At 42.0% G+C, this 21443-nt stretch overlaps 1 protein-coding gene across 1 annotated transcript in view; it reads right to left on the bottom strand.

The window, feature by feature from the left end:
* Nucleotides 1-21443, bottom strand: part of RBM20 (RNA binding motif protein 20) — a 218507-nt gene that overhangs the window by 63039 nt on the left and 134025 nt on the right. Inside the window, exons 2-4 of the mRNA XM_044299840.1 lie at nt 14182-15106; nt 2729-2790; nt 2564-2649 (exon numbers count right to left, since the gene is read on the bottom strand). Coding sequence (XP_044155775.1) covers nt 2564-2649; nt 2729-2790; nt 14182-15106 — 1073 coding nt within the window. The remainder of the gene's footprint in view (nt 1-2563; nt 2650-2728; nt 2791-14181; nt 15107-21443) is intronic.

Below are 21443 nucleotides of genomic sequence, written 5' to 3' on the forward strand. Positions count from 1 at the left end.
TAAATCCCCAACAGTGTCACCAGCAAAGCACCCCCACACCATCACACCTCCTCCTCCATGCTTCATGGTGGGAACCAGGCATGTAGAGTCCATCCGTTCACCTTTTCTGTGTCGCACAAAGACACGGTGGTTGGAACCAAAGATCTCAAATTTGGACTCATCAGACCAAAGCACAGATTTCCACTGGTCTAATGTCCATTCCTTGTGTTCTTTAGCCCAAACAAGTCTCTTCTGCTTGTTGCCTGTCCTTAGCAGTGGTTTCCTAGTAGATATTCTACCATGAAGGCCTGATTCACACAGTCTCCTCTTAACAGTTGTTCTAGAGATGTGTGTTCTCAGCGATTTCTGAGGCTGGTGACTCGGATGAACTTATCCTACGCAGCAGAGTTGACTCTTGGTCTTCCTTTCCTGGGGCGGTCCGCATGTGAGCCAGTTTCTTTGTAGCGCTTGATGGTTTTTGTGACTGCACTTGGGGACACTTTCAAAGTTTTCCCAATTTTTCGGACTGACTGACCTTCATTTCTTAAAGTAATGATGGCCACTTGTTTTTCTTTACTTAGCTGCTTTTTTCTTGCCATAATACAAATTCTAACAGTCTATTTAGTAGGACTATCAGCTGTGTATCCACCTGACTTCTCCACAACGCAACTGATGGTCCCAACCCCATTTATAAGGCAAGAAATCCCACTTATTAAACCTGACAGGGCACACCTGTGAAGTGAAGACCATTTCAGGTGACTACCTCTTGAAGCTCATCAAGAGAATGCCAAGAGTGTGCAAAGCAGTAATCAAAGCAAAAGGTGGCTACTTTGAAGAACCTAGAATATGACATATTTTTTGTTTCACACTTTTTTGTTATGCATATAATTCCACATGTGTTAATTCATAGTTTTGATGCCTTCAGTGTGAATCTACAATTTTCATAGTCATGAAAATAAAGAAAACTCTTTGAATGAGAAGGTGTGTCCAAACTTTTCGTCTGTACTGTATATATATATATAGATATATATAGATAGTAGGGATCTGCTCCAATGGTAGCCTTCAGATAAGAACACAGCAGCAGCCTTTTTAGCGGTGAAAGCAAAGCAACGGTTGTCTTTTATTCTTGATAAAACATTCAGGCAGTAATCGGCAGTGACAGGCTTGCTCCAGCCAGCGTTAAAGAAACAATAAAGTCCCGTATCTATAGAATCACACAGCTATGGTTTTGCACAGTACAGTCACCCCACGGGGTGTATGTGGACCTCGCTTTGTCCTCAGTCTTTCAGGCACAGCAACTCCAGCTCAGACTGTCAGAGAAGTCATCACCCCCACCTGACACTGCTGCCTGTTTTTTGTAGGCCAGTCAAGACCCGGCCCACACAGTCAAGGCCAGTCAAGACCCGGCCCACTCAGCACTATGACTACTCCCAGTAAGAGCCGTCCTAAATCAGCTATTCACAGCTATATTAATTAATAAAGTGTCAACCACCTACTGCTGCTGACACCTGAAATACTGGTTCTTGCTTTATCGAGGCCAGGAACCTTGGTGACACATATCCACCATCAACGATGGTCCCTTGTGCCTTCCTACAATATATATACTTTAAAGGGGTTTTCTGAGACTTTTATACTGATGATCTGTCTTCTGGATAGGTCATCAGTATCTGATCTGTGGGGGTCCAACATCGCTGATCAGCTGTTTGATAAGGCACCAACGGTCATCAGTCAAATGGCTTAGGCAAAGCTCAGCCCCATTGATGTGACCTGCGTTGTGCTTGGTGAGCTGAGAGAAGGCAGCAGTGCTACTGAAATTGCCAGTGCCTTGTCAAACAGCTGATCAGTGGGGTGTCGGATATTGGACCCCCACCGATCAGACACTGACGACCTATAGAAAGGATAAGTTATCAGTATAAAAGTCTCAGAAACCCCTTTAACTATAACCTCTCTTTCCTTTTTGGAAGTAGTTGCTTAAGTAATGATGTCTATTTATTGTATTCATTTATTAGGGAACTGCAAAAACAGCAATTCCCTATTAGATTTTTATTATAGTATAATGCTTCAGTGCAAGGATTTGCATAGGCAAATTATACAATCTGAACTCTCCACGGTCAGGTGGACTCTTACTTGTAAATGGTGCAACTCTGAGAATATGAATATATTAGGGAAAGCTGTTGATGTGTGGCGTCACCTATAGAGAAGCATGATATACTGTAACAATCCTTCTGGATGATGTATAGGATTCATATTCTCACTTGCTCATCTTCACTATACTCGGTTATCAATATTCAGTACCTGAGGTTACTCTCTGGTCAAGGTTATTGAGTCACGCTCAATGTAATTTCCTTGTAGCTTGAACCAGATGAATAATCTCTGGTAAGGGCAGATACTGCCAACCTCTTATGTTTATGTAGTCTGGAGAGCTGGGCTCACACCGAAATATTTGATAAGGTTAAATAGTTTTGCCATGTGTTACAGTCTGATCTGGCGTTCATGTTTAATACACTTGGATGCATTTCTGAGCCAAGTGTCAAACTTTGTCAAGTAATAGATTACCCTGCTTCTAGGACAGAGTGTCTCTCACCTTCGTTATTCATGTTGTGAAAGTCTGGATTTAGAGAAGCGGGTAATACCCCATCGGAAGAGCTCGGAGCACAGTTTATACCAGCGCTAAAAAAAATAAGAGAAGACTCCAGTTAGCTTTGTAATGGCATTTCTAGGATATGACCTACATCGTTTGCACGCCTACCTTTCAGAGTAACCCATCACATTCTGAATATGCATCCTGCCCTTAATGTGCAGGTCCCAGTCCTGCAGAGAGAAATTAAAAAATACACAAGTTTACATTAATTTGGATGGCAAAACAGCCAAATATGACATTTATATAGAAGACTAAATTTGGGACATCTCATCGGCAGGTGGTGATTGGAAGTTTCTATTTTAGATAAAGCTGAAATAGGGTTGAGATGGTGACGCTTCCAAATTTGCTCTCACCTCAACGTCCAATAAAGGGACAATAGTTCAGGTAAAACTGAGATTTTAACTTCAAAACCATGTGCCCATTGGCTGCTGCATTATCAGTAAAGCTCAGTTGTTTTGCAATAATCATTGGAGAAGCACTACCACAAAAATGTTTATTCTGTCACCTGTTAGAAAGGTACATGATGTAATCTGTAGTGAAGGTAATCTTCTTACCAGTGACTGTATATATGAGTTATCACCTCCCTTCTGATCCTCAGCTGTGTCATGTGACCAGCACTCTGACTTTCAAAATAAAACAGCATCTTATGTGTGATCAGGACACCAGTTTCTCTATGTATTCCTATGGGAGCCTCAATGTTGGCCTCATAGGAATGAATAGAGAAATAACTGGCTTCCTGTCCTGTGTCATTTGGAGATCTGAGTGTCTGTCACATGACACAGCTGAGGATCAGAAGGGAGGGTATAACTCACAAATATAGACTCTGGTAATGAGATTGCCTCCACTACAGTCTTCATAATGTACCTTTTTAACAGGTCAGAGAATAAAAATTCAATTAGTTTCTATTAGTCCTACTTTAAAGGGGTTATCCCATGACTAATGTAAAAAATGAAAATCAGACATCATAGCCCTAGAACCAGCCCTTTACCTCACATGGATCCAGAGATCTTCACATTTATTGCTCTGCTTCACATTTATTGCTAGATTTATATCAAGCTGAAAGCTCAAGGGGAGCGTCTCAGCTCTCCCTATCACAGCTCAGGAGGCGTGTCTCAGCTCTCCCTATCACAGCTCAGGAGGCGTGTCTCAGCTCTTCCTATCACAGCTCAGGAGGCGTGTCTCAGCTCTCCCTATCACAGCTCAGGAGGCATGTCTCAGCTCTCCCCATCACAGCTCAGGAGGCGTGTCTCAGCTCTCCCTATCACAGATCAGGAGGCGTGTCTCAGCTCTCCCTATCACAGATCAGGAGGCGTGTCTCAGCTCTCCCTATCACAGCTCAGGGGGCGTGTCTCAGCTCTCCCGATCACAGCTCAGGAGGCGTGTCTCAGCTCTCCCTATCACAGCTCAGGAGGCATGTCTCAGCTCTCCCTATCACAACTCTGGAGGCAGTTGAAGGATGAAACTGAGCATGTGCAGCCATATCAGTGAGTAGGACAAAGAAATAAAAAATAAAAAAAACAATAGGTGGCGCTATGCTATAAAGATACATTTTATTGAATAACTCAGTGGCTCTGCTAAATTTTTAATTACATGCAATTACAAAAGTATTCAGATCCAGTGAAAACTGTACATTATTTTTTGTAGGACAACCACTTTAAGTGAGTTGTCCAGGATTAGAAAAACATGGCTACTTTCTTTCAAAAACAGCAGCAGACCTGTCCACAGGTTGTGTATTATATCGCCGCTCATCCCTATTCACTTCAGTGTAATTAAGCTGCAAGGCCAGACACAACCCATGGAGAGATGCTGTTTCTAGAAAAAAGTAGCCATGGTCTTTTAATCCTGAACAACCCTTTTAGGCCAGAGAGGAGGGTAGGGGTGTGAATAATAAGCAGCAGCACTCGTATGCAGTCCGTCCTGTCTGTACCTCATTTCTCCTCATGGACTCCATTCCTACAGAGATTCAGCTGAAGATCTTATCAACCGTATTTAGGATCATAATCCCTGACAAGCAGAGCAAAGAGGAGTAGGATGAGGCAGCTCTTTAGCTCTGAGTTGTGCCACTGCATAGCATCTGTCATAGGCAGGTAAATGTTTTTTGTATACGTTAAACGTATGACAAAAACATGATGTGAACCCAGCCTTATAAAGTAATATTTACGTATTTTCAGTAAATGTATTTTATTAATTCCCAGAGAACCCCTTTAAGTCTCTCTTGGTACTGCAGTGCATCCATTCCTGTAATTACTTTGTTCTACTTCTTCCTCACCCGCTTCTGGTCAGCTATGTCTTTCTTACACACACACACACACACACACACACATGTATAAACCTACCTTTCCGGGCTCCTTCGCTATGGTCTCTGGCTTCAGCGCGGTGACGCCAGGTGAGACGCACTGCCGGGCCACGCCCCCCATGACAAGCTCCATAGCCACACCCCCAGTGACGCGACAGTGCCCTTAGCAACAGGTTGCAATGCTCTTTCTCCCCACAGTGGGCATGTGCTGGAGGAGACTAGCAGTGCGTTTGCTCAGCTGATCTATTCCTGCGTGCTAGTGGTCTGACTAATGGAGTGCTGAGTCATGGATCTATCAGGTTCTAATTCTGGGATTCAGTGCTCTACTTAAACCCCTTTCTGGCCTTATACCAGTGCCAGTGATAGTCTGCGACTCCCCAGCTGTGCTCCCGATTCCAGTTCTGTCTATGCATTTGGATTGCTTATATTATTGACCTCAGCTGGCTTTTGACCACTCTCTGCCTTGTGTTTTTGATACTGTCTTTTTCGTCTGGTTCTGATTTCGGCTTGGCCTTTTGACTACCCTCTGTCTCTCGATTTGGTATTGTATCGTCCTCCTGGTTCTGATCTATTCCTGTACGGCTCTGTTTTTGTGTGGTTTTGTCTCTGCATTTCATCTGTCTTGCACCTTAGTAGAGTAGGGAATGTCGACCAGTTGTGGACTTTCCGCCTAGGGCTTGCATTGCAAGTAGGCAGGGAAAGCGGGCAGGGTTCCAGTTAGGGCTCACACTCCGTGTCTTTCCTACTGACGACCATAACTTTATTTATTTGACATAGTTATATAGTTATATAAGTGACACCAGATATGATGTAACCGGCCCATTTGGTGTTGACCTGCTATTCTAATCCAACACCTAATACAACTTTAGTGACTTCCTAAAATCCCAGTGGTATAGTCTGATATATGGTCCATTTTATGTTTTAGGTGGAAGTCGTGTAGAGTTTAGAAGGCTATTCAAGCATAAAAATGTGCCCTGATCATTTATTTGTTGATGGACATTGGTGTACATGGTTTTATGTTTTTAAAAGTGTGAAATATTTATATTGTAAATAATGGCCAGAGGGTAGAGAGAGGCGCTCATAGGGTGAGTATATTAAATAAGTGGATAATCCACTATAAGAAGTTTTCTAGGTATGCTCACCTATTCAGGTTGCACCTAATTGGGTGCAACCACAGTGGAGGTTTTATGTAGATGGTTCACAGTTGGTGCAGCCCAGATATGTCCAAATCCCTTGGGTGGGAGCCACCCCACCACTCGGGTCAGACAGTAGAAACGAAAAGAAAGGACGCTTGACTTAGTCGAACGTAGGGACAGTAGGAGGCGCACTATAACAACTAGGTAATTTGCAACTTTTTTAGGTTTATTTATTAGACAACGCGTTTCGGGGTACTTCTGACGCCTTTATCAAGTCGGAGGTTTTTTGATCGTTAATAAAAACCTTGTGTCAGCGGTGCGGGCGGCACGGCTGGCGTATCAGCAGCACGAGGAGAACGCTGACACACCTGCAAATTACCTAGTTGTGATAGTGCGCCTCCTACTGTCCATACGTTCGACCGAGAAAGTCAAGTGTCCTTTCTTTTCGTTTCTACTATATTTATATTGTGTCAGTTTGATAACTTTTTATTTTTTTTCCATTGGTATCCAATTCATAAATGTATTCAAAAATACTGTATGGGTGCATGTCAATTAGGAACACATAATGTACTTTGTAACACCCACAATCTTCCACTTGTAAATCTGGTCAATGTGAAATTTGACAAACTGAATAGTGTCAGACTTAGGCCTCATGCACACGACTGTTTGTATTTTGTGGTCTGCAATAAAACGGATCCGTAAAAAATAAGGATGACGTCCGTGTGCATTCCGTATTTTGCGGAACGGAACAGCTGGCCCCTAATAGAACAGTACTATCCTTGTCCGTAATGCCGACAATAATAGGACATGTTCTATATTTTTGCGGAACGGAAATACGGACATACGGAAACGGAATGCACACGGAGTAACTTCTGTTTTTTTTTTTGCAGACCCATTAAAATTTATGGTTCTGTATACGGAACGGACACAGAAAGAGAATACGTTCATGTGCATGAGGCCTTAAATGTGCAAAAAATGGCAACCAGTTGATTCATTTTGGTAACGTATGTCTACACGAATATCTGTATTTTAAAGATTTTGCTGCAGATTTGCCATGGATTTCATGCTATGCATTGCAAAGAATGAAGGAGGAGATTTATCAAACTAGTGAAAAATAGGACTGGCTTAGTTGTCCATAGCAACCAATCAGATTCCACCTTTAATTTTTCACAGCTCCTTTGGAAAATGAAAGGTGGAATCTGATTGGTTGCTATAGGCAACTAGGCCAGTTCTACTTTACACCAGTTTAAAAAATCTCCCCCGAAGTCCATAGTGAAAACCTGCAATGTTAATTGTCATGCTGTGGATTTAAAATCTGTTGGAAGTAAAAAAAAAAAAATTTTAAATGTTGAAATAGAATACTTACAGAAATCCTCCAGGCTCACCTGCTGGCTGCTAGCCCGGCTAATTTCCCAAGGTACCAAGTACCATTTGCTGGAATTTGTGGGAAGAAAGCCAAGTTTATAAAATGACATGGACCCTTGTGATCCTAGAGAGGCATCCTGATTACATGAGAACTAATGAAGCATGCCTAAGATGTGCCAACGTGGGGTTAGACCAGGGTCAGACTGACATTGGTCGCTTCATATAACAGTTGCTCCTGAATGTCAACACCCCTGGATTATAACAACGATACTCCAAGGTCTGACATATCTTGCTGGCCGAGTGCTGGGAAATTATTATGTGAAGAACTGGGCGCCCTATATCACAAGCGCACAAGTCGGCACAGGAATTATAATGCTTAAACGGGATGTGAAACACTCTTTCTCTGATCCGTTTTCACTTGTATAGGTTTCTTTTCATTATTATAGAAACAGCAATATTATCTGAGCTGTCCGCAGCAGCTCTAGAGATTCCCTTTACTGTTTGCTTTGCCTCCTCGACATAAGGAACCTAAATCAGAAAAGCGCTCATTTGGGGGGAATTTAACAAACCCCCTGGTCTAGAATAGTGGCACCAAAAAGTTGTGTTTTATATAAATATTAGTGACTTTTTGTCTGTTTACACACACAATTGAACTTTTCCTAATAAATTTAGTGAATCTTACACCAGCATATTTTTCATTAGGACCAGCGTATGAAAAGCCAGTCAGTAAATTCCCCCATAACTGTAATGGGGGTGAGTGTTGTGGGCATGGTCCGTGCCATACGAACGCGTATGCGTATGGGGGAGTTAGGCCAAATTATTGCTGACATAGCCAGAAGCTTAGCGGCCAGTGCGAAAAGCTGCAAGATTTAAAACCGGTTTTTAATTCAAAACAGGGCACAATAAAGACACCACCAAATCTTACACATGTTTAACGTAAAAAGTAAAAATTTTTATGACAATAAGTCATTTTTTTCCATTTCAGGATATGTTCAGACACGTGTCTTTTGTTTTCTTCATATTGATAATGGGAGTGGTATGGTAAGGAGCCATGTTATCTAAACTAATATATATAGTGTCGTCTCTTTGGTTTAGTTTTTCAATCCGTTTTTTGGATCTAGATTTATATTTAAAATAAAACAGATCCTGACTGATACAGGAGAAGGCTTCATGCACACGACCGTATTTTGTTTCCGTGTCAACTCCGGTTTTTTTTGCGGATAGGATGCGGACCCATTCATTTCAATGGGTCCGCAAAAAACGCGGGCAGCACACTGTGTGCTGTCCGCATCAGTATGTCCGTTCCGTTGCTCCACCAAAAAATTGTGCATGTCCAATTTTTTTCTAGTTTGCGGACAAGGATAGGCATTATTACAATGGATCCGCCAAAAAAACGGATCCGCCAAAAAAACGGATGCCATACGGAACGTCAAAACATATACGGTCCTGTGCATGTAGCCTAATGAATATTTGTATCAGTTCTTAGAATCGCATTAATACCAATCAACATTTCCTTTTTAGTTTTGATCAAACATCAAAAACAGACCCTGGAAATCCAAACTTTAATGTGAACATAGCATCACCCCTACACCGGCACATACAGACCATTATCAGAACTACTAACCGTCTAGAGACTCAGCGCTTGGTCTCAGTGGACACAGAGATGACATGAGATGTATCGCTGACAGACATGACAGCTCGAAAAACACGCTCTCCAGTCAGATATAATGGTGTCACCCGACACTGGGTAAAACATCACATGGTTTTACTAAAAGTAGGTTATATGCAAGGCTTAGGGGCAACAGATGTAGCAATTGATCAAATTTAAGAAAGCGTATCAAATATATATTTTTTATAAGGGAACAGAAAACGTGTGTGGTTGATCTAGGTTGATATAATTAATCCACCCTATTTTTTGGCTTTCTTCACACAACCTTTCTTGTGACTTTTTTTCATTGAAAATAATGCATATAAAAACACCAGCCTTGTTTTTAAATGACAATTTTTTTCTGCCGTTTTCACAACATTTTTATAGCATTGTGGCAAAATGGAGTGTTTTAGTGCCTGCATTTATCATGTGTTTTTAGTGCCTTTATCACATTTAAAAAACTTGTGATTCAAAGATCATATATTACACATGCATTTTTAAGATATAATAAACCAATAGGGGTCTATGGGGAGAAAAGCGCCAGAGTGTGTTTCAGAATTCCTTGCAGAGCCCAGTAAACATCCAGTTGCGGCATTTCTTGACATAAAAAAACAAAAACCGCTGAGAGGAACACCACAACATGTCCGTGTCTTACACTAAAATAGCTGCTCCCAAATGCATGAAAAAATATTACAATATCCACTGAAAAGGTAAAAAAATATGCAATTATGGATTTAGATTGATTTCTTTGTTATATGTTCCTGTTTTTGTATTTTTCATGTAACTGCAGTCCTGCTGTTTAGGGTGGGTTCGCACTAGCGTTATGCCATTCCGTTTTAGGTTCCGTTTATAACTAAATGGCCAGACGGAATGCAAAACGGAAGCCTTTAAGAGCCATTCCGTTTTTCTCTGTCCTAATAGAAGTCTGTGGGCAAGTATAACGGATCCGTCTGGTTTCCGTTATGCAGGACGGAAAGAAAAATCCTGTAGACAGGAAACAAGACGGAGCCGTTATGCTTGCCCACAGACGGAGCAGCACGGAGCAAAACGGAATGCCTCTTAAAGGCTTCCGTTTTGCATTCCGTCTGGCCATTCCGGTATATTTCGTTATAAATGGCATAACGCTAGTGCGAACCCATCCTTACAGATGTGTTAAAAGTTACCTTGTTTCCCAGTTTCTAAACCACAATAAATCAGATCATTCATGAAATAAATCCTACAGCAAATTTCAGTCCACCTCTCATCTCCCTGCACAAGCATTCTTTGGGGAGAATTTATTATGAGAGAAAAAGTCTCCATTGAAGAAATTTGTGCACAAAAATGGAGTGAGTGGTGTAAAGTGCAAAATGTTGCAGAATATTTGTGCAAATAAGCTCAAAAACTTGCAAAGCCCTACTTTGCAACTTTTTGAAACCAGAATTCTGGAGTAGAGGGCTTAACCTCTTACGGCTCATGCACACAAACGTATTTTCTTTCAGTTTTTTTTTTTGCGGACATTATGCAGAACCATTCATTTCAGTGGGTCTTCAAAAAACTTAAGTTACTCCGTGTGCATTCCATTTTCGTATGTCCGTATTTCTGTTCTGCAAAAAAACAGAACATGTCCTATTTTTGTCCGCATTACAGACAAGGATAGTTCCACAAAAAATACAGACTGCACAAGGATGTCACCCGTATTTTTTGCGGATCCTTTTTTGCGGACAGCAAAATGCATACGGTTGTGTGCATGAGCCCTTAAAGGGGTCCCCCTTGGGCAGACGTGTGAATGGAAGCATACTTACCTGCTTATTGGTGCTGGCTCCCCGCTAGTTTTCTCCCAGGCCTCAGCTGCATTCCCAGGATGTAAACTGCAGTTTTGATACCGAGAGCAGGTAAGTATGCTTTCCTTCAGCCCTCATGCACACGCCGTTGCCCAGCCGTGGCCGTATTGCGGCCCGCATACAGAGGGTCCGCAATACACGGGCACTGGCCATGTGCTCCTAGCATTACAAATGTGGACCCATCCACTTGAATGGGTCTGCAATTCGGGAGATGCGGTACGGAAGCATGGATCGGAAGCCCATGGAAGCACTATGGAGTGCTTCCGTGGTGTTTCTGTCCGTGACTCCGCACCACAAAAAAACAGAACATGTGCTATATTTTTACGGTGCGGACGGATCCGTTCCGGCTGCCGCACGCATGTTGCCCGTGCACGGAACAACAGCCCTGTGCATGAGGCCTCACAGATCTTCCCCACCCCCTTCTCCCACCTTTAGGCCTCTTGCACACGAACAATAGGTATTAGGTCCGGATGCGTTCGGGAAAACTTGCACCAATTCGCAAGCAATTTCAGTCAGTCTTGTCTGCGATTGCGTTCAGTGGTTCCGTTTTTTTTGTGCGGGTGAAATGCGCATTGATGTGTTTTTCACACGCATGATAAAAAACGAAATGTTTACAAACCACATCTCTTAGCAACCATCAGTGAAAAACGCATTGCATCCGTACTTGCTTGCGGATGAGATGCGTTTTTCACTCTGCCCCATTCACTTCTATAGGGCCAGCGGTGTGTGAAAAACGCAGAATATAGAACATGCTGCGATTTTCATGCAACGCAGAACTGATGCATGAAAAACAACGCTCATGTACACAGCCCCATTGAAATGTATGGGTCCGGATTCAGTGCAGGCTCAATGCGTTCGCATCACGCATTGCACCCACGCGGAAAACTCGCTCGTGTGAAAGGGACCTTAGACTTCTTCCACATAAGCAAGTTTTCTGTCTGGATGCGATGCGTGTTGTGAACAGATAGCATAGAAAGGAATGGAGTGTGCGTGACCAATGGAAGGCATCTGGAAGCAATGTGTTTTTCACTGATGGTTGCGAGGAGATGCTGAGTGTTAGGCCTCTTGCACACGAACGTTGTGCATCCATTCCGTGCATTGGGGACCGCCATTCAACTTGAATGGGTCCGTGATCTGTCCGCACCGCAAGAAAATATAGAACGAGTTCTATTTTTTTGCGGTGCGGAGGCACAGACAGAAACACTACGGAGTGCTTCCGTGGGGTTCCGATCCATGCTTCCATTCCGCATTTCCGTCATTGTGGACCCATTCAAGTGAATGGGTCCTCATCCGTGATGCGGAGTGCCCATGTATCGCGGACCCGCCATATGCGGGCCGCAATACGGCCACGGCACACAACATTCATGTGCAAGAGGGCTTATTCTTCATTTTCTCTTTAGGAGTGTGAAAAACGCTTTATAAACTGTATCTATGCTGAAAAACCATTGTTTTTTCCCCGAACAGACCCTGGGTCATTCCGTATTGCTTGTGTAAAATAAGACATTTTCGTTTTCTCCTCCCTGCATTCCAAGACCCATAACTTTTTTTACTTTTCTGTTTACCCAGCCTTAGGCCTCATGCACACGACTGCTCCATGCCGTAACCCATTGACTTGAATAGGTCCGCAATCCGGAATGTACAGTGTGGTGCGGAATGGGGGCACAGAGTGGAAGCACATGGAAGCACTACAGAGTGCTTCCATGGGTTTTCTGTCTGTGCCTCCGCACCGCAAAAAAGTAGTGCATGCACTACTTATTGTAGTGTGGACCGTCGGATGCAGATCAGTGCCCATGCATTGCAGACCTCAATTTGCGGTCTGCAGCACGGGCAGGGCCGGCACATAGTTGTGTGCATGAGGCCTTGTAAGGGCTTATTTTTTGTGGGAAAAGTTGTATTTTTTAATAGCATCAGTTAAATCACTTTTATCTGGTATTGAAAAACAGGAAAAAATATTGATTTTACAGGTTTTGTTTTTATGAGTGACATGACAAGCATTTTCTGTGGGTCAGTATAATTACAGCAACACCAATTTATATTGTTTTTATTATGTTTTAGTACTTAAAAAATAAAAAGCTTTAAATTTTTTTTGTTGTATTGCCATCCATATTTGGACACCCATAACTTTTTAAGATTTCTGTTTACCAAACTGTGTGAGAGCTTGTTTTTTTGTGGGATGAGCTCTAGTCCATGGTACCATTTGATTGTTTTTATTGGTACTTTTTGACCATTTTGTATTCAAGTTTTTGGCAGAGACAAAGTGATCAAAACAATTGCTGTTTTGTTACAGCATTCACCGCGCAGGGAAATTATTTTTATATTTTAATACACATTTTTGGATACGGCAATACAAATTATGCTTACTTTTTTTTAGCTTATTTGTATATGTAAAATTAGGAAAAGGAGGTGATTTTTTTATTTTTATATTTTTGTTTATTTTTTATAATATAAATCTTATTTACTGCAATTTTTTGTCCCCTTAGGGGAGTAAACAATCTTGAACGATCTTCTGACCACTTGTGCCAGAGACTGCAATAGAATACTAGTGTAGTCTACGGGATTCTGACAGGCTGCCTGTGAAGCCGTGCCTCAGACTCGGCTCACTGCCTCTCTCACGCCCCACTCACAGACTGTTACATCAGGGGGACGCCAAGTTAAAAAGATCCCCCCTTTTAGTATTTTGTTGCAGAAATTTCATTTCTTTGAATAGGTTTGCTTTGGCGGCACGCACATGGATTTCTTCAAGCCTCATTCAGGTGAATGGAACTGATTTTAAGTCCTAGAAAATGTCTACAACAAAATCTTCCGCGTGTGAAGGCGCCCCAAGTCCAGGTCACTGCTCTCCACACCGAACAGCTGCTTCTGTACAAAGTGTCTGTGGCGGCTGCAGGACTTTACTGGAGATAAAATCTCATCCACAGAAGAAAGAATAACTTCCCCCAATCAGTGTATGTTTTTCTAGACAATCGTAAAAAAGGAAACCTGATCATTACAAGTCCAGTCTTCCACTGATCTTCAGTAGCGTAAAAAAAGAAAATAACTTATTTTTTGCAACCAGAATTAAAAACGCAGCACATAGCAATTTTTCAATCCATGAAGACAAAACAAATTTAGAAATATAAATTGACACAAAAATGTGCCGATTGCCGTATTTCAAAACCCGTGGAAATGAACGGGATTTTCTGATGGATATTTTGCTTTATAATGCATTCCAAAGTGCCTTTCCCTAATAGCAATGCTAAACATGGATCATTATCTATTATTTCATATAACGGGCCCCATGCTGTACAGTTGCTTACCTTTATGGTGAAGATCTTTTTGTCACACACTATACATGTATGTGGTAGGTGCACAGGCGTTATACCATGTAAATCATTCAGTTCATGTGGCTTTAGGTTCTTCAGAGACGAAACACATGTGTTGATTTTTCCGTTGTTATGTCGGTGGAAAGCTGGAGAATTTGAGGGGCTAAATTTAGTATCAGGAGTTGGCTCTTCTGGGTTGTACAGGTCACTTCTGGCCTCATAATGCTGGTTGTGTGATGGCCACTGACGAGAAGATTCCCACTGGTTGTTTGATGGCAAGGCTTGACCCCCCTGACTGACATCTTTTTTAGTGCTCATGGAGTGATGCGGCCCATGTTTATCAAAATACTGATTTTTAAATCCAGATTGGTTATTATGTTTAGAAGGGTAACAAGCATCCGATGCCTCTTCTGACCCACAAGCGAAGCCATGATAAGAAGACTGATCCATCTCAGAAGTGATTGCTTGAGGCCCAAGGTGGAATCCATCAGGCCTGTTTCCACCCATGGATTTTCCAAAAGGATGCATAGAGTTTTGGTTTGGATTCTGAGAGTGCTTTGGTGGCATAACTGGATTTTGAGCAGAAAACGGCAATCCAGGTGAAGGAAATCTGGCATTGTGAATGGTGGAGCCTAGAGAAGCCATTCCAGCTGGTCCATGTGCACCGATCATGGTAGCATTTCTCAGTGGATTAAACAGTGGCTGTGACATAGCCACCTTGGAGAGGACTTGGTTCAGGACTGTAGCAGCTGTGTTGTTGGTCACTGCACTGTGCGCCAATTTTAGCCTTTGCAGGGTGAGCTGAGCCTGCAGCTGAGCGAGCTGTAGACTGGCAGGGGACGGCAGGAGAGGGTTTGCTGTTCCACTGCCTAGTGGGCCGTTGACAGGAAAAGGATTCGTCTCCAGAAATTGGGATACACTGGAAAATAAAATGTGTAAATATACAGTTTAATAATATTCTGTTACAGAATTAAAAAAAATTGAATTTCCCTAATAAAGGTTTTTTTAATTCAGAAAACCGTGAAATTAATATATATATATTTTTTAATGTGGTTGTAAAAATGTTGTCCTCTGCTGGTAAACTAAAGAGTGAAGAAGTTTTGCACCAGTAGATGGATATTTATGCGGTTCGTCTGATCGAAGTTGACTAATTTTAGCAGCCGAAATGCCTTGTTGTCTCCTCGTTCTATTGTGGTCACCACCAGCCAGAATGACATTTTCTATGTCAAGTACCAATGGCTTCTGTATTTCGTTCGCTCCTTTCACTGCTTGGTTTCACAACTGTTTTTAACTCAATGTATTAAGGGGTGTGAACAGTTTGTTTAGGATTCTGTGGTGCTAAAGTCTCAAGACTCTGGGATTAAGTGAGTAATGCTGGTGAGGGAGGCGATGAGACGATTAAATTTGAAAAACAAGCTGCACCTGCGCTAATAGAAAGCCAGCAGCGAGCACTCACCCCACCACACTGCAACTTTCTGAAATCTTATCTTACCACTTATTGTAGAAAATGCAAACTAAGGCTATGATACAAGGATAGAGACGTACCAGACATACATGACCATAGGGACAAAGAGCTCACATTCAATTTGTTGACACCGGGGGCTTTAATCTGACTTAAAAGAGTGATCATTTTCACCATCATGACTGCCATGCAATGTCAGTGTGCAACTATGTAACTATCTGTAACAGCTGGAAAAGAAGCTGAGACTCCAAAGGATGACAGCTTATAAAACAAAAGCAACACAATCTAATACCGAGTTCTGTTGAACTTTAAAAATGCATAAATGTATAGACAAACTCTCCTGAGATACTGGGGTGTGCATCAGGACTGTCTGAGCACCATTTTGGGGACAAGCTTTTCTTATACTGGCTCCCTAAAATAATGTTATAATGGAAAGGATCTGAAATTGGAGCAGGACAGCCACAGATGCAAGACAGAGGATGTTGTAAATAAAAAAGGAAACATGCAATTGGGGTAAAATGTACTTTAACCCCATAATGACCGTAGTTACGGGTTTCCACGGCAGTCATTAATGGTCTTTATTCTTAGAGATTCGGCTTTCTACCGTTGCATAGAAGAAGAAATACGCAGGTATTCCATGCAGCGGAGAACAGGGGCTCGGTTCTCACGCGAGAGCTGGGCCATTTAACCCTTTAGATGCCACAGTTAATAGCGACCACAGCATCTAAGGGGTTTAGAGGGAGGGAACTCCCCTCGGTCTCCTATCAGTACCCTGCAAATAAGAATGCAGAATGCCGATGTCATTGCATGGAAGCCTAAAGCCTAGTGAAGGCCCAAGGCCTACCTGCAATGTAAATGGTTAAAAAAAATATTAAATAAGTTAAAAAATATACCTTTAAAAAAAAAATATTCTATAGGAAAAAAACACAAAAATAAATATTTGGTGTTGACGTGTCCGAAATGACGTTCTCTAAAAGTGTTATGTACTTCAAAATGATGCCAATGTAAAGTACAGGTCATCCAGCAAAAATCAAGGCCCTTGGGAGGTCTTGGGAGGTGGCAATGCAAAAACATTTTCTTTTTATTAAAAAAAGGGTAAAAATTGTACCAAAGTAGTAAAACATAACAAATAATATGTATTTGGCATTGCTGTAATCGTACTGACCCAGAGAATATAGTCATCATGTTATTTATGCAGAAAAATTATCACCTAAAATGTATCACATTAAAACTCTAACAGTATTGCTGCATTTTCCCATCCCCCCAGAAATAGTTAACAAAAGGTAATCAGTAAGTTATGTGAACCCGAAAGGGGTGCCATTAAAAACTACAACTTTTCCCGCCAAAAATCAGCCCTTATAAGGATACATAGATGGAAAAATAAAAAAGTTATAGCTCTTGAAACATGACAATGAAAAAATTGAAAAAAAAAGTGTTTGCTCACTAAGATCCAAAATGCATACGGGGTAGGGGTTAAAGAGGACCCCTCACCTCTCCTGACATGTCTGTTGCAGTAACTACTTGCATTCCCCATGTAATAACTGTGACATCTAATGCTGTGCCATTCTTTAATTATTCCTGCTAGAAGTTATGAATGAATTACTAGTCTGCAATGAAGATCCAGATGAGGGATGTGTCTCTGCACAGCCTGACATTATCAAATCAGTGCTGCCAGTGTCACTGTGGAGGGACACACCCCAACTGGTAACACCCATTGGGACCTTCATTGCAAATTGCCAGCAATTAAAGGGGTTCTCCAGGATTTAAGAACATTAAAATACTTAAATATTACTTTATTCCAAATATATTCCCAAATACTTTTCATTAGTTTTAATGGCTCATGTTGTCTGGGGAGCAATTATCAGGGGAAATAAAATGGCTGCCGTCCTATCAGTACACACAAAACCTGTCCTAATCACACAGGAGGACTAGTTACTGCAGAACACTGAGCTAAAAAGCTGCCTCGTCCTCCTCTCTACTTGTCAGGGATTATGATCCTAAATACAGCTGAAAAGATCTTCAGCTAAATCTCTGTGTGAATGGAGTCCATGAGGAGACATGAAGTACACAGAGGACAGACAGGACAGACTGTAGTAATGGAGGCTGCATACAAGTGCTGCTCATTATCCACATTCCCACCTCTGTAATTCATGTCTTCTCATGATCTCCATTCCTACAGATATTCAGCTGAAGATTTTATCAGCTGAATTCAGGATCATAATCCCTCACAAGCAGAGCAGAGAGGAGGATGAGGCAGCTCTATAGCTCAGTGCTCTCAAGTAACTTGTCCTCCTGTGTGATTAGGACAGGTTTTGTGCACACTATTAGGACGGCGGCCATTTTGCTTTCCCTGATGATTGCTCCCCAGACAAAGCCATTATTACTAATAAAAGGTATTTGGGAATATATTTATAATAAAGTGATATTTACGTATTTGAATTTGTCTTATTCCATGAGAACTCATTCACTTTAATTCATAACTTCTAGCAGGAATATTAAAGGAATGGCACAACACACTGTCATAAGAATAGATGCTCCACAATAGTTATTACATGGGCAATACAAGTAGTTCATGTTAAAGGGGTTGTCTCATCATGGATAATGGGGGCATATCGCTAGGATATAGGCTATATCGAGTACAGAGCCCCGCAAGTGAAGGAGGGCGCACTGCTCATGCACAGCCGCCCTCCATTCATTTTCCGTGGGGACGGCAAAAATAACCGAGCGCTGGCTCGGCTATTTCTGTCGGCTCCATAGAAATGAATGGGAGCGGGGGCCGCGCATGCTCGGTACGCTCCCATTCTCTTCTATTGGGAGCCGGCTTGGTAGTGGCCTGACCGGAGTCCTCCAGCCACCACCTTGCAGGGCTCTGTCCTCTATACAGATGTGGGTCCCACCGCTGGCGATATGCCCCCATTGTCTATGATGAGACAACCCCTTTAGTGAATACAGATATACCGTTATAAAGGTGCCAGAGTTTACACTGACTGAACAGTCAATTGTGATCAGAACAAGAGCTTTACTTTTACATTGAGATATATAGATGTCATTCCGCCTGGAAAATGTCTTGATTTGTGCCAGAATTTGTGGTGCACGCTCGCTGCGCCAAATATCTCAAGTGTATGCGACACACTTTTGTTTTATTTACGACATGCTAGACACAAGGGTTTTTTAGACAACTTTTACGCCAAATTTTTGCCTAGTCCTGTTTTGCACCTTGTTTTGTCGTAGTCTAAGGCCTCCTGCACACGACCGTTTTTCGGGTCCGCATCCGAGCCGCAGTTATTTCAGCTCGGGTGTGGACCCATTCCCTTCAATAGGGCCGCAAAAGATGCGGACTGCACTCCGTGTGCTGTCCGCATCCGTTGCTCCGTTCCGAGGCCCCGCAAAAGAAATATAGCCTGTCCTATCCTTGTCCGTTTTGCAGACAAGAATAGGCACGTCTACAATGGGCTTCTGTTTTTTGCAGATCCACGGTTTGCGGACTGCAAAAAACAGAACGGTCGTGTGCATGAGGCACGAGGCCTTAGGAGGATATTTATCAAAACTGAGGCAAAGGAAAACTGTCAGTTGCCCATAACAACCATTCAGACTCTACCTTTAATTTTTCAGAGCTCCTTAGGAAAATGAAGGGATCAATCGGATTGCTTTCTATGGGCAAGTCCGTTTTCCATTGCACCAGTTTTGATAAATTTCACAACAAGTTTTTAAAACATATTTTGCCAAAAACTATACTAGCACAAAAGTGGTGTAACATTCTATTAGTATAAAGCCCTATGGAGCATTGTGGCACATACAGTGATTTTTGTGGCACATCTGCCCTTCACGACATCACAGATTTAAATACATTTAACAACCCAAATACATATTGGTCATAAATCTAGCATAAATGAAAAACATCGCAAGCACAATATTCTGGCGCAGAGTAAACCAATCTTAGTATACTGTGTCACAGCAACAGCGGAGAAACAAAACCATCAAACTAAGACATATTTATGCCATGTAAAAAAAGAAAAATTATCAAATGAGATTTTTTTTAAGTATTTTATAAATCTATATGAATGAATTCACATTCCCTGAATAAATCCCTTCTCCCAGTCTTTAGTCATAATGAAAAAATAATAATATTCTGGCAGTACTTGAGAGATGCATGAACGTGCCCCCCCCCCCCCCCCACCCCCATCCTAATGCAGGTCCTGAGCGTTCATCCAGAGCCATTACACACATATTTGGGCCACTGCTTGGTATGTGTGCAGCTCAGACACTGGTCATTAGAGAGATAGTGTTCATAGGTCCACTCGTGTCTAGGAGAGGTGCTCCGCAGAGCATTGCACAGTCAGAGTCTACTATAGAGATCACTCAGTTTTTACCAGTTTTCCTTCAAAATACTCCAAAATTCTGGAGGAAAGACCTTAAGAGGGCACGCAAGCTATTCACGCCCATCATGAGAAATATTTGCAGACATTAAATGATAAGTGCTGTAATGTAGATGGCGTTTACCTCTCCACTTATTCATAAATATAAAAAATAAGCTATGCACGGTATACCACAGAGTTCTCGGCGTGCTAGTACTGTGTTCCAGTATTACTCTGACCTGGGCTGTAACACATGGGCATAGTTTGCAATGTGCGGAACATGTCTACAGTGCATTTCTGCAATTATCCATGCTTGGCTGATCACTGCTGCACATAAGGCTGGGCTCACAGCACGTTTTATGCCTCCCTTTGACGTATATGTTAGAAAAAAAAGGATACAAAAACGCAGCACAATGTGTTCTTGTATCCTGCAGTCCACTAAAAAAACGTATACGTTAAACAGATGGGAAAAACGCAGTGTGAACTCAGCCTTAGACTAGTTTATCAATGCCAGTACAGTAAGATCCCAGCAGTAGCAGGAAAGCTGCCAGACTCACCCCGGAGAGATTTAGGACGCCTTCACACGCAGCAAAATCAGTTCCGTTCACTTGAATGGAGTTTTTTTGGCAGCAAGAACACAGATTTCCAAACACCCCATTCAGATGAATGGAGCTAATATTCAGCCAAAGAAAATTCTTCTGCATGTGAAGGCGCGGTTACAGGGGTGCTTCGTAGAGTAGACATAGTTAAACAAGACCTCCCTGTTCAATAAATGTGGATTCACTTATTTTCTGTGATTTGCAAATGAGGTGAACCTATATTTTTTTTATTTTTTATTTTTTTAGATCCAACACCACCGACCTCAATTATATCAAAAAACAACAACCATGGCAGCACTGATGATGGAGGCACTTGTGAATCAGTCCCATAGCAATTAATACGATCTGTTGACTGATCTGTCATGACTGTGACGGTCTTAGAATTGTGGGCATTGCACCGACAGGACTCAGCGAACATATGATCTAGTTTGGCGATTATATACACATAGATTCAGGTTACAGAATGCCGTAGATTATAGATGTTACACCTACAAAACCTACACTGAGGATCAGGCCTCTTGCACACAAATTTTCCCTCCGTGTCCGTTCCTTTTTCTTTTTGCGGAACCATTTATTTCAATGGGTCTGCAAAAAAAAAACGGAATTTACTCCATGTGCATTCCGTTTCCGTATGTCTGTATTTCCGTTCCGCAAAAAAATAGAACATGTCCTATTATTGTCGGCATTACGGGCAAGGATAGGACTGTTCTATTAGGGGCCAGCTGTTCTGTTCCGCAAAATACGGAATGCACACGGATGTCAACTGTATTTTTTGCTGACATACGGTCGTGTGCATGAAGCCTTACTATAGCAATACAAACCTACTACAGCAAAATACTA

Source organism: Bufo gargarizans, chromosome 6, assembly GCF_014858855.1.
Source record: "Bufo gargarizans isolate SCDJY-AF-19 chromosome 6, ASM1485885v1, whole genome shotgun sequence".
NCBI classification, from domain to species: Eukaryota; Metazoa; Chordata; class Amphibia; order Anura; family Bufonidae; genus Bufo; species Bufo gargarizans.